General features: G+C 44.6%; 1 protein-coding gene across 1 annotated transcript in view; it reads left to right on the forward strand.

The window, feature by feature from the left end:
* Positions 1 to 13,210, forward strand: part of Apba1 (amyloid beta (A4) precursor protein-binding, family A, member 1) — a 59,390-nt gene that overhangs the window by 14,812 nt on the left and 31,368 nt on the right. Inside the window, exon 4 of the mRNA XM_013018401.1 lies at positions 9,117 to 9,212. Coding sequence (XP_012873855.1) covers positions 9,117 to 9,212 — 96 coding nt within the window. The remainder of the gene's footprint in view (positions 1 to 9,116; positions 9,213 to 13,210) is intronic.

Consider the following 13,210-nt stretch of genomic DNA (forward strand, 5'->3'; position numbering starts at 1 on the left):
AGAAGTTTCTCTTTAAGTCTTTAGCCCACTTATTTATTGGGTAGTTGTTTCTTTGAGGATTTGTTGTTGGGGGATTTAATTTTTTGAGTTCCAGGCATATTTTAGATATGAGACCTTGTCCTTTGTATGGCTAGTGAAGATCTTCTCCCAATCTGTGGGCTTTCTATTAATCTTGCTAGTTATGTCCTTTGCAGAAGCTCTGCAATTTCATGCAATCCCATTTATCCAACCTTTCTTTGATTTGTGTGTTTCTGGGTCTCTATTGAGAAATTTTCAGCCTGTGCCAAGGAGACATAGGGTTTCTCCTCTAGGACAAGCAGAAAAGGTCAAAAGCTATGTACATATGATCATATAAGATGATGTTAAGTGAAATGAACCCCAAGATAGAGACACAAGTGATTTTTATCTTTCTTGCTGTTTTTTTTAATGTATTTATAATGTACCATGTGTTTTGTTTTGTTTCTTTTGTATGGTCTTCCCCCATGGTATAACCCCTATTTTCACTATATTTGATTCCGGTGTACAAACAAGATGTATATACATCTTGTATATTCATTTTTTTAATTTGGGGGAGAAGGGAAATAACAAAATGCTGAAATAAGGATATGGGTTGACCTATTATAACATTGAGATGTACAAGACACTATGTTGAAAGCGAACTTTACAACTTGCGGGGGGTAGTTGTGGAGGTGGGAGGGAAGGGATGGTAGGGGGAAAACAAAGGAGGGGGTAACAATGCTTGAGAGGAAATGTACTCATTACCTTACTCATGTAACTGTAACCCCTCTATACAGTATTTTTACAATAAAAATATATACAAAAAAAGAAAAAAATACCTAAGAGGAAGAAAGAAGTATTAGGGATTTCCCAGTGTCATCAGCCAGGAAAGATGCTCACGGTTTGAAAAGGGCTTTCTCAGAGAGTGCTGTAGAAATTGCATCAGGTGGATTCAAGATGTAGTAGGTGCAATCTGGCAGCCAGCAGAAGCAATGGTGAGCGAGATGGGAACCGCAAAGAGCTTGTCCACAGCACACAGTAGGGGGCAGATTTGCCACCTCTGGGTTGGTTTAGATCTTTGCAACTCTTTTCTATCGCAGAACAAAACTAACGACGCGGACTTGAAGGTGAACCTGACTGCGTGTTTGGTGAGGAAGGCTGCAGCCTTTGGTTAAGATGCACGCAGCCCCTGCCTCCTGCCTTCACAGCCACCTCTGGCCTTATTCCCTCATCTCCTGGGGTGTGGTCTTGTTCTTCCTCTTATCTATTCGTCCTTATTTTCTCTATGGAACCAGTAGATACAGTTCATCTCTGGAGCCTGGTGTGGAATTCTCTGTTGACTTCCTTGAACCCATGCTGGTTCTGGGACAGCTCTTTTCCTGAGTTTCTGTAGCTAACTTGTCACATGGCTCTTACAGCAGAGCGCAGGGCCGTCAGTGGTGCATGGTGATCATGGAGAGGGGCAAGGGTTTACTTCTAGCATCCTGCGCCCCCAGAGGTCTAGCCACTCACTGGCCAGAGTCTATAAGCTCGGCTCCCTCCCCCCTGTCCAGATGTGTTCTAATACAGGGCCCAAGAGAACATTTCTCCTAACCCCAGCCCCTTCCTTCCACCTGAGCTGGATGCTTCTTCACAGCTTCTATAAACATAGCAGAGTTTGGGGCGTGTGAAAGTTTGTGGTGGCACCTCAGAGCCAAGTTTATTTTCCCCAGAAATAGTAGGTGCCGTTGCCAGCTTGGGTGGGTATCAGAAACATCAACTGATGGCACTCCACCCATGACGCACGACACAGGGCTACTCAGGCACCAATGGGTTAATGCAAGGGTGGGGGGTGGAGGGGGAAGGTCAGACACTCCCGGAGATGATCATGTCTCCTATTACCCATTGCATCATTGACTGGGCATCTAATACCACTGGAAACAGTCCCCCCAAGCAGCTCTGAGGTCGGGAGTCTGCCCAGGTCACGAGCAGCTGCACCAGAGCTGGCCGGGCTGCCCAGACGGCACCTGCGAACATGGAGAACTTTTGGATGTATCAGTTTGAGTGTCAGGAAGAAGAGGAGGTAGGTGCAGGCATCAAATTCATTGTTTTGCTGTGGCTCTCTTCTCATCCTGTGAGAGGGTTAAGTTGTCCCCTTTTCCCTTGTCAGGAGAAATTGAGTGAGTAAAGAGGAGTAGGTGGGCAAAGGGGGGGACATCCCCTCCGATGGAGGAAACGCCGTTAGCTTTGCCTAGAGCTTGCGAGTCTCCCAAGCTTGGAAGGCAGTGGCTGTCATCTTTCAGCTATTTCCCCCTCAGCACTGCATCCTGGTTGTTTACATTCTGATTTTCACTTGCTCCTGTTCTGTGCTATCTCTGTTGTGGCTTCTGTCTCTTATGAAGCTGAAGGTGGCTGATGCCTTGTGCAGGAGGAACTGCCTTGCTAGTAAATGAAGGAATACGTGCGGTGTGTCCTGGTACCGTGCTTGGCACAGAGTAAAAGCCTTTTGAAAATGAGTCGCTGTTGGCCCTTTTTCGAAGGTATTTGTTATAGCAAACCCAGTGTTCTTATATGCATCTCGTTTGTTGTTTGGTTGGCTGGTTGGTTTTGAAGTAAGGTCTTCTCTGTAGACCAGGCTGGCTTCAAATTTGCAATCCTCCTATCTCAGACTTCCAAGTGCTGGGATTATTGGCATGCACCACCATGCCCAGCTTAGTGATGTCTCTTAATAGAAGTTTAAAGTGGCTTCTTTTTTTTCCCACTGAACCTATAGCCAGTGGGCTAGAAATGAGAGTCTTGATGAGATATCAAGAAATGAATGGACTGAGCTGGGCATCAGTGGTTCATGCCTATAATCCTCGCTACCCAGAAACTTAAATCTGAGGATTGTGGTTTGCAGCCAGCCCAGGTAGGAAAGTCCATGAGACTCTTATCTCCAGCTAACCACCAAAAAGGGAGAAATGGAGCTGTGACTCTAGTGGTAGAGCCCTCGTCTTAAGAGAAAACAAACAAACAAACAAAAAAACCTCAGGAATAGCACCCAGGCTCTGAGTCCAAGAGGTCTGGGGGAGAGAGAGAGAGAGAGAGAGAGAGAGAGAGAGAAATGAGAGAGAGTAAAAGACTCCCTCATTTGACCAAGTTGTGCTGTTTCAGATAACTTCCATGAGTCTGTTTCAAAGTGGAGAGACCAGCCTCTACTTACAGATCAGCTTTATCCGATGTTTCACTGGTTCACTCTGACACCAGTGACTCTGGCTTATAAGTTAACTGGTTAGCTTTCTTTCCCCAGAGAACACAGCTTCAGGAACTTAGAACCCTTCTGATGGGGGGTAAAATGAGCCCTTTGGGGTCTCCATGATGATACCTCCTTGGAGGAGATTTCTGCCAGGCAGTACTTCCTGGGGTCCAGGGAGGAGGCAGGCAGCTCTCTGCAGCGCTCACACAAGCTCACAGTTTGGGGCTGGGAAAAGGAACAGACAGGGTAAGAACTGTTTCACCCACAGTTAGCTCAAAACGTCCCATTGGTATTAATTGAACCCATTGTGATTGTATATATAAAACACATCATTAAGCTCAGGCTGTTATCATTTTAATGGCATAATTATGCCCCTCAATGCCTATACTAACTCCCCTGCTTCACCACATTAAGGAAATACAAATGTGCATTGATAAGATAGCTTGAATTGAAAGTGAATAATGGTGGATTTGTCATCAGTTTTGCTCTTCAGCAGCACACACATATTTTGGAGTAAGAAAAATGTCCAATCATATATTTGGGATTTTAAAAATAGTTCTAACAAGGAAACTAGGTACATGCATTTCAGAAAAGAAGTAAGCTGATCCACAAAAGTGGAAAGGCTGAAACCCAAAACCCCCATGTATAGTTTCAAAACAAAGTTGATCAGAAGGCTTAGAGCTGATCTACATCTGACCTAAGTGACTACACCTTTGAAATCCCTGATAGAAAAGAGCAAAACCTGAATATTCCACAGGAAAGGCCTTGAATGACCATATGCTCCATTACAAATACCACTTTTTTTTTGCCAGTCCTGAGGCTTGAACTCAGCCTGGGCACTGTCCCTGAGCTTCTTTTGTTCATGGTTAGCACTCTATCGCTTGAGCAACAGCACCATTTCCAGCTTTTTCTCTTTATGTGGTACTAAGGAATCTAACCCAGGGCTTCATGTATGCTAGGCAAGCACTCTACCAGTAAGCCACATTCCCAGACACTACCTTGTTGTTGTTGTTGTTGTTTGACAGTCATGGGCTTAAACTCAGGTCCTGGGCACTGTCCCTCAGCTCTTCAGCTCTACCATTTAAGCCACATTGCCACTTCCAGTTTCCTGGTGGTTAATTAGAGATAAGAGTCTCACGGACTTTCCTGCCCGGGCTGGCTTTGAACTGCAGTCCTCAGATCTCAACCTCCTAAGTAGCTAGGATTAGAGACATGAGCCACCGGCATCTGGCCAGCTTTTTTATTTTTAATTTACTTTTGTTCTTATAGAGGTGATGTACAGAGCAGTTACATTTGCATGACTCGGTACGTTTCCTTTCCTACAGTGTCATATGGTCCTTCATTCTCTCCCATACTCTTCCTCCCTTCTCCACCCGTGAGTTGTATAGTTCAGGCGGCACAAATGCCCTTTGTGAACACTTGTTCCCACTCTTGTGTCTGCCACACTTCCCTCAGGAAGTGGGGGTACACAAGTCATGTGGGGGAGAGGCTGATGATGGCCAAGAGCCCAAGCAAGAGAGCCTGTGGAAACATGTGGTTCCAGAAACCATGAGAACATGTCAGTTCAGTGCTGTGCGCCCAGAGCCCACTCTGAGCAGAGTGGGTTTTCATTTCATTTCATCCTGGTCTTCATTTCCTTTCTCTTTGTTACAAGATAAGCGTCTACGCATCTTCCCATTCAGTACCTGTATTGAGCTGTTGGATATTTTATGAGGAGCTCTGTATTAGGCACTCAAGAGAGGAAACTTGTAAACTGATTATACATCCTGCCTTTGTGGTGCTTATTAAAGCATTGTACTGAAAGTACAATTGTCCTATAATGCTGTGTTTTTATAAAAGATAGGGAGAGTGAGATGAGCTTTGTGAATGGCACAAATAAGAATACAGGCAAATAGTCCTTTCTGGAAGGGGGTATTCTGTCACTTAAGAATTAGGGAGATTGCGTGAAAGAGGTGATCATTGGAATGAATCTTTGGAAGCTTGTGGATGTACAGGAGTGGAAACAAAGGCACTAAGCAGAAACATGCCAAGGGTAGGCTGGGAGGAGCAGGTAGTGAAGTCTGGCTTTGGTGATAGAAGGTTAAGAACAAGAAAGGGAGCAGAAGCCAGTAAGGAAATTAAGGCCAAACCTTGGAGCGTCTCAAGTGCCGAAATCCACAGTCTAGAATGTATTCCATAAACAAAGAGGAAGGATAGAGGGTTTCCAAATTGAGGATGCTGTACTCACAGGGTTTTTTTTTAAGCTATTCAAAATGAGAATAAGTAGGCAGGCACGCAGCAAAAAGACTGGCAGAAAAGTACACAAACACATCCATGTTAGTCTTACGAAAAAGAAAAAGCCATACACCTTGTTCTCAGGTTTTGTGAAGTGTTCCACATAGGTAAAATTAGTACATAGCTCAGTCACTGAGTTCCCTTGGATGATAGGGACCAATTCACTGGAAACCATCCAACTCGGCTAGAGTTGCCTGTGGTCTTTCACTGAATATCCTACACTTCACAAGCTGTGCTGTGGATCGACACTGGCCTAGGGCGGGTACATGCAAGTGTCTTCTGTAAATTAATCGTCATGATGATCTCATCCTCAACTCTATTTTCCCAAAATGCTTCCTTGTATAGGAGACAGTGGACAAGCCCAAAGTTGCACACAACAGTTGTAGGTTCCTCCCTCTCCCCACCCCTAACCTCTGCCACTCATGAACTGTTCTCCCTAATATGCTATAATGAGGGTGGGGACTTAGGAATTAGGGTAAAAGCTTTGTGCCTTCTGTTTGCTTTTTCACTTTATCTGTGAATGAAATTTTAATGAGAAAGAGAACCAGATGAAGATGAAAAGAAATACCTCCAGGAATGTGTTCTGGCCTTGTTAATGTTCTCCCAGAGGGACAAAATAATATTTGTAATGGTTGGGATTGTGGAAGACCGGCTAATGGTTGAGCATTTTGTTCCTGTCTGGGCACTGTTGCTCTTTCTATGAACCTCATTGCTCTAAGAGGATGGACTCTGAGCCCAGTGTCAGAGTTGTAAGTGGTAGAGACAGAATTCACATGCCAATCTGCCCCATGCCCGGGGTTCTTGAGCGTGTAACCACTTCATTCTCCCGAAACTTAAGATACGACTGTACCTATCCAACAGCCATCACTTTCAAGGGAGAAATGTCATCTTCCCTGTAATCGTATTATGCATTTGAAAATGGATCCTCATGTTGGAAAGTCAAATCATAGTGGCTATGAAGACTCCATGGAGTTGATTAATGTTTACTTCAGCCAATCAGCAGACTTGGTTCTGGGGCCTTTCAAGTCCTGGGCCCTGTGACAGGAAAAGATTGGGTGTGTTCTCCACTGGAGAAATTCTAAAAACAACTTGGCTTAGCTAGGTTCAAATTCTAACCATATGAACATTTTTAGAACAAAATATTATTATTTAAACAAAGTCATAATGACTTGGGAGGTATTATACTTTTGTTTTTTTTTGCGTGTCCTGGGGCTTGAACTTAGGACCTGGGCACTATCCCTGAGCTGATTTTGGTCAAGGCTAGCACTCTACCACTTGAGCCACAGCACTATTTCCCACTTTTTCTGTTTATATGGTGCTGAGGAATCGAACCCAGGGCCTCATGCATGCAAGGCAAGCGCTCCACCACTGAGCCACCTTCTCAGCCCTATACTTTTTTATATATAACCATTTCATTAGCTGCTCATGAGAATGAGATCTGAGGATTAGGGCTCAAAACCAGCCTGGGAAGGAAAAAAAAAAACTCCTCAAGACACACTTTTTTAATGAAGGTGTTTCATAGTCCTGAAACTAAGTAGTTAAACAAAATCCAATTGCACTAGCTCCCCCAGGGACTAGACCCTTAAAATCTTTGTGACAGAGAAAATTACGTGAAGGAAAGAAATGAGCCATAAATATCAAAGGAAGCTCTTTAAATCTGAAACAGAAAAAAAGCTGGGGAAATGTAAAGACATTAAATTCTCATACTTTCCTACATTAATTTTGAGTAAGCCAAACAGTGCTAAATCAGTAAGTACCCACCAACTCTCCTGGGTGCTGAGGGAAAAATCCCGTGTGCTGCTTTTTAAAGGCAGCCGTGGCTGCTTTACGGTGGCCAGGGGCCCGGGGGTCAGGGTTCTTTATGTCTTCTGCTTCCCTGTGTCTGCCCTCTGGCTCAACTTCAAAGCCTCCGTTTCTGCCTATGACTATTTAAAGGGCTATTCTTCACCTCCCTGCCTTGAATCAGGTAATCATATGGCCAGAGGCTGGAATCCTACAGTTTCTTGGTCTGAATAATAATCATGCATTTCCCATCATTTGATTCATTTGGTGCCTCCTATATTCCTTACAATTCACAACTGGGGAGAAAGGTGTTTTTTTTGGGGGGGCGGAGTTTCCTTTTTTTATTAACATAATGTTTTCTGGGGTCCTTTTTGTCTGTTACATGCCCGCTTCCCCCAGCACCCCTGCTGTGTGAAACATTCTCCCTTGCCTTGTCCCAGGATTTTACTGCTAGACATAGGTAGATCCAAGCAAATGCTGGTGGTGTTCGGGGAATCCACCTCCCTCACATCCCCACAGTTCCCAAGAGAATATTTCCTGTGTGTTTTCTGCCTGCCGTGGGTCATCACTCACAGAGAGCATCTTGCTCTCGAGAGTGCCGCCTTCCTGACCTTCCCTGTGGCTCCCTTGAAGATGCCCTTTATACCTCCCAAGATGTTCTCAAACATGTGGGCATGTTCTTGTATCATCCAGGGGATATTCAGGGAGCCTGTATCGATCCCAGCGCTGTAGTGGCTGGCTTATTTGGCCATTCACCTAGCAGATATGAACGGTGTGCCTGACGGGGGTCAGTCACTTCCGGCAGGGTCAGCCTGTGCTCGACTGTACCTGAGATATCCCCACACCCAGCAGGGACCCTGCACCCAAAGCGAGGTGTCCAAGCCTGGTTTTGAAACATATCATTTGACAAAGATCTTCAAACCATTCTACAAATCACCCAAGGTTATGTGTCTTGTGCTGAAATGCTGACATTTCTCTAAATTTTTAGTGGCCTGTGGATCAAATCACGCAACATATGTGACTTCGGAGCCGGCCAGGAAAGCACAGGTGGAGAGGTTTCCAGTCATCCAAATCAGGCCCAACTGCTTCTTTAAAAAGACATGCTGCTGGGCTGGGAAGGTGGCTCAGTGGTAGAGCGCTTGCCTTGCATGCATGAGGCCCGGGGTTCGATTCCTCAGCACCACATAAGCAGAAAAAGCCAGAAGTGGTGCTGTGGCTCAAGTGGTAGGGCACTAATCTTGAGCTGAAGAGCTGAGAGACAGCGCCTAAACTCAGAGCTCGGGCCCCACAACTGACTAAAGGAAAAAAAAAAAAAAGACATTCTGCACTAGGGAAAAGCAAAAGAAGGGGTGACATTGACCAAAAGAGAAATGTACATATTACCTAAATTGTGAAATGGTAACCTCTCTGTATAACACCTTAATAATAACAAGGAAACTATTAAAAAAAAAAAAGACCTGCTTCAGTTTTTACTTTTTTATAACAATCATCTTGAGCAGGCGATTTTGCAAGACAATTTGGTATCCTAATCTTTAGTAAGAAAAAAAAAAATAGCCTGTGTATTTAGGCCCTGAAGTTTGACAGGGCTTTCTCTGCTTTCTCTCAGCAGTGAGCCTGAGGGAGAAAATGACCCCCAGCTCTTAACTTCCTTTAAAGGAATGGCAGAAGTTCAAAAGTAAAGCTTCAGTGCCCCAGGCCCATCCTGGACAGCTGGCGATTCCTTTCCAAAGGGCTTTCCCCACCCTGGAGTGAACTTCAGCAGAGTTCTGCTTTATCCCCCTTCGTCCCCGGCCCAGCATGCTGTGTCCTTTCAGTTCTCACTGTTGTCTGTGCTGTTGCTGTGTTTCAGTCTCCGTCTCCCGGCAGCTCCTCGCCCCTGGGTGCAGAGTCATCGAGCACACCCCTTCACCCCAGCGACCCCGCGGAAGCCTCCACAAATAAAGAGGTAGGGTGTCCTGGCCACCGGCCTGTCTTGCTTCATTCTAACACCGCTGTGTGATTCCTCCAGCCCCTTACAGAACTCCTGACCCAGATTACCCTGGGGAGGAAGAGTCCGAACTCCCCAGTGTGTGGTCCGTCTCCTAAAGCCATAACGTCCAGCCTGGTAGCTATGAACCACAGGTGTCTATTTTAATGCCTGAACAAAATGAACATGCCATATCCTTAGGCCACGACAGCCACTGAGACTAGTGTCCCCTGCAGTGGACAGGCTACTACAGGGCAGGACAGAACCCTGGGATCATCGCACAGAGTTCTGTTGGGCAGCATTGGCTGTTGAATACCAAACACTTCACATACCAGCACCCTTCCACATGGCAATAGGAGCCTTCTGCTACCGTGGATTGGCAGTTGTGGTTCCAGTTCGCATCATTTGTCCACACAGTATACCTGAAAAGCCCACCCCCATGCTCTCTCTCATGTAAGTTCTAATTAGGTAGCCCTAGCACACTCCTACTCCTGCTCTGTCTACAGCTGTCCCAGATGACTTTCTCGGACATCATGGTGGGATGCTCTCTTTCTGTACAGTCTTATTAGTACACTCACCAGCCTCATCCACCTGCCAGGCACTTGAAATGTGGCCGGAAGGACAGAGGAACTCAAATGAACTTAACTAGATGCATGTGGCTAGAAGCTCTTTGGATAGAATAGTGCTTTGAAGGCGTCCCTTTGGGACAAGTTGTGTATTCATCCTGCTTATGGTGAACTCTGACAGAGGCATTTTCAGTGAGATGCTACCTGTTCCTCCTAAGGTTTTTGGGGCTACAGAAGGGAAGGGCAGATGTTTTTCCCTGAAAGGGGATCCACTGCCTTCTTTAGGACCCAGTATCCTTTTACATCCGGGTGGCAGCCATCCTACCTGTTTGTGCACCAGCATCATGTAAATATTGGCCCACACAATCTGTGTGAGCTCAACTCACTCTAAATATAGATGCTCCCTCACCAACACTAAGGATATGTGTTAAAGAGGTAAACCATGCAGGGGGTGGAGAACCTTGTTTCTCTTTTAGACATTTAGAACATCATTTATAGGCCAAATAAAATGATCGATGCAGGCAGCCGGGCCCCTTGGGCAGCCAATGAGAGAAGTATATGTCTGTCTTATTACCCATCAAATGGTTTGTCAGACCTTACCCAACATTCCCCACCCCAGATTAAAGAGTAATTGTGTCATGGTTGTGCATATTAATAAAAAAAAAAACCAATCCAGTTTAACCTGGGTGAGATTGCTTGTCACGTTTAACCCAGACTATTGAAGCAATACCTACCATTGATGTGAGGGAGACATAGATATTTTCTTACTCTGTTAAACAGAGAATCTTTGAAGTGGCACCAATGTTAGATGTAGACTGGAGATACTTTCTTTTCTGGTCCATCCTCAGCCCCTAGGCCACTAGAACACAAGCGACAGAGTCATTGTTTCTGCTATACCCCACATTCTATTTGCTTCAGCCTTCATTCATAGCACATGGGGCATGAAGACAAGAAGAGTCGTAGCTGCAATGGCGACAGAATTGGGTATTTTTCAGTTACTGAGCATCACGGTGCCCTGAGCATGCCAGGCTGAGCAAATGCTAGGTTATACCTTATTTGATCCTGAGGACAATTCTTAAGGTAGATATCATCGCCCTCATTTGTTAGTGGAGACAGCCGAAGGGTCAGGTGATTGACCTGAGGTCACAGCTCATAAGGGGCCAGTCAGGATTAGAATCCAGGCCCTTAATTTTCAGGATCTGCTACCCAAGAGTGGGAAGTGTTTACAGGTCACAGAGTCTGTGGAGAAACAGCTGGTGTGTCATTCGAATTGTCAGCCTTCCAGACTCTGCAAGTGGTTCATGGGGCAGTCCTCTTCCTGCCCCGCCCCCAAGCACCTGGAGATTCTCAGCCTTTTTCTTTTTAAATGCAACTTTATTGGTTGTTGAATGGCTACGGGTCCACGGGTGTTGATCTGGGGTCGTGTATGAGAAAACAAAAAGACTGGCCAAACGTCTGTACGTCCAGCCTTTGATTCTGTGGGAGAGAGAATAAGCAAGGCACATTTGTTAGTTTCTCTGTTCCTGCAAGACTTGCTGCGTGTTTCTGCATAGCCTCAGAAATAATGCTGAACATCCTCTTTGTGTGCAATAATTACAGATACTTGCACAAAATTCCTTTAAAAAATTTATTCTCCCAAAGACTGAAGCAGAGCTAGTCATGAGCGCATGAATAGTGAAGACGTGAATGTACCCAATGCTCACCATCACAGCTCTAAACAAAACAGCTTTTATAACTCGAGATAAAATAGCTCTTCAGTAGCTTCTGACAAAAGCTGGACAACAGTTTTAAAATTAACATTCAGAAAAGTATTCCAGTAGCCCAAGAAAATCTGAATTGCTTTCTTTGATGTACCCAAAGGTCTATACTTATGTATGTATATATATATATATATATATATATATATATATATATATATATACACACACATACACACACACACTATTTTTTAATTATGGAAATCTTCCTTACCCCAGAGCTCTGGCTGCTGGGGTCAAGGGCATGTCAAAGGGAAATAACAATTTTAGAATATTTGTTCCTTGTGAAGCAGCTGACTTCCATCTGCCTACCATGATTCACCTGTGAATTTTTTTTTTCTTCGAGCAGAGATACGATTAAGGGTGTGGCTCAAGTCATAGAGCCCCAACCAATGAATGAAAGCCAGCATCAGATACTAAGATCAAGTTCCAGCCTTGGTGGGGGGGGTGGGGGTGGGAAGCAAAGATAGTTACTGTAAAGTAAATGTACAACTTGGTTGAAGTTGGAATTCCTTTCCTCCTGCTCACATACTCTGGGTGTACTCGGTATGCACTTTTCCACAAATGCATTAGCTGGTAGTCTTTTGCTCCTATTTCTAAGAGACTCAGCTTCATTAGTGCAAAGAGCCATTTTATATCTCATGATCAAGTCTGCAGGAGGTATTCTGAAAATTGCTGCTGTGTGACCTGCTATGTGATTAGTGTGGAATTCTTGTTACTTTCCTGAGTTAGTTTTAAGACAAGATTCCTTTACATGCCCCCAATTTTCCACACAGCATTAGAAAATGGCTGTGTTTGAATATTAGGCAAGTATTAACTAATTAATCATCCCTTTGAATTCTCTTATATTTTCTTTCCAGTAAAGAGCACTGTGGACAATGCTAGCATAGGGGGTGGCTTCCTCTCCACCAGAGCCCCCTCATCTAGCCCACCGGCTTCCCCAGGGCAGGTTCTATCCACGTCATGCTATTGAGTGGCAATGCTGGGCTAGCTGCCCCGTCTGTAGAAGGCATATGTTTTTGTCCATCACATTGCTTCTCAGCCAATGGAAACCTTGACTCTGCATTGAGGGACCTCATTTTCAACAAGAGCTTTCCCCTAGTGCTTGCCACTGCTCTACCCCAGACATTCCAGCTACTCATCCTGTTAGTTTGAAGCAAAAATGCATTTCCTTCTCCTTGTGTTCGAATAGAGTTTTAGCCAGCACATTTGTTCTGAAAGAAGCCACTAAGAAGTTCTGCCCCTCTGAGTGCTTGCATTTAAACTGCCATCAGGTTGCATTGGACAAGATACCTAGCTTACCAGACCACTGCCAACAAGACTGGCTTCTAAAAGTTCCAGACTTTTTAATGTATTCTCTTTTTGTGTGATCTCATTTTAAGAAAACACACACTAATGATTTATATAATGGAATGCTTCAAATCAATCAGTAAGAGATGAAAGGAAGAGGGAAAAAAAAACTAGTACACATTTTTAAAACAGGGGTGCTTTGCAGCAAAGACCTAAAACAAAGCTCTCCAAGGGGATCCTTAATTTAGGTATTCAATCATACTGTTGGTGCTTTTACTAATCACCCGTTCTTCACATGGAACAGATTCTCAAGAATGCAAATTGTGTCCTTCTTGCTATTGCTGATTATAGATTTTGGTCTGTG

This window comes from Dipodomys ordii, unplaced genomic scaffold (assembly GCF_000151885.1).
Source record: "Dipodomys ordii isolate 6190 unplaced genomic scaffold, Dord_2.0 Scaffold40, whole genome shotgun sequence".
NCBI lineage: Eukaryota > Metazoa > Chordata > Mammalia > Rodentia > Heteromyidae > Dipodomys > Dipodomys ordii.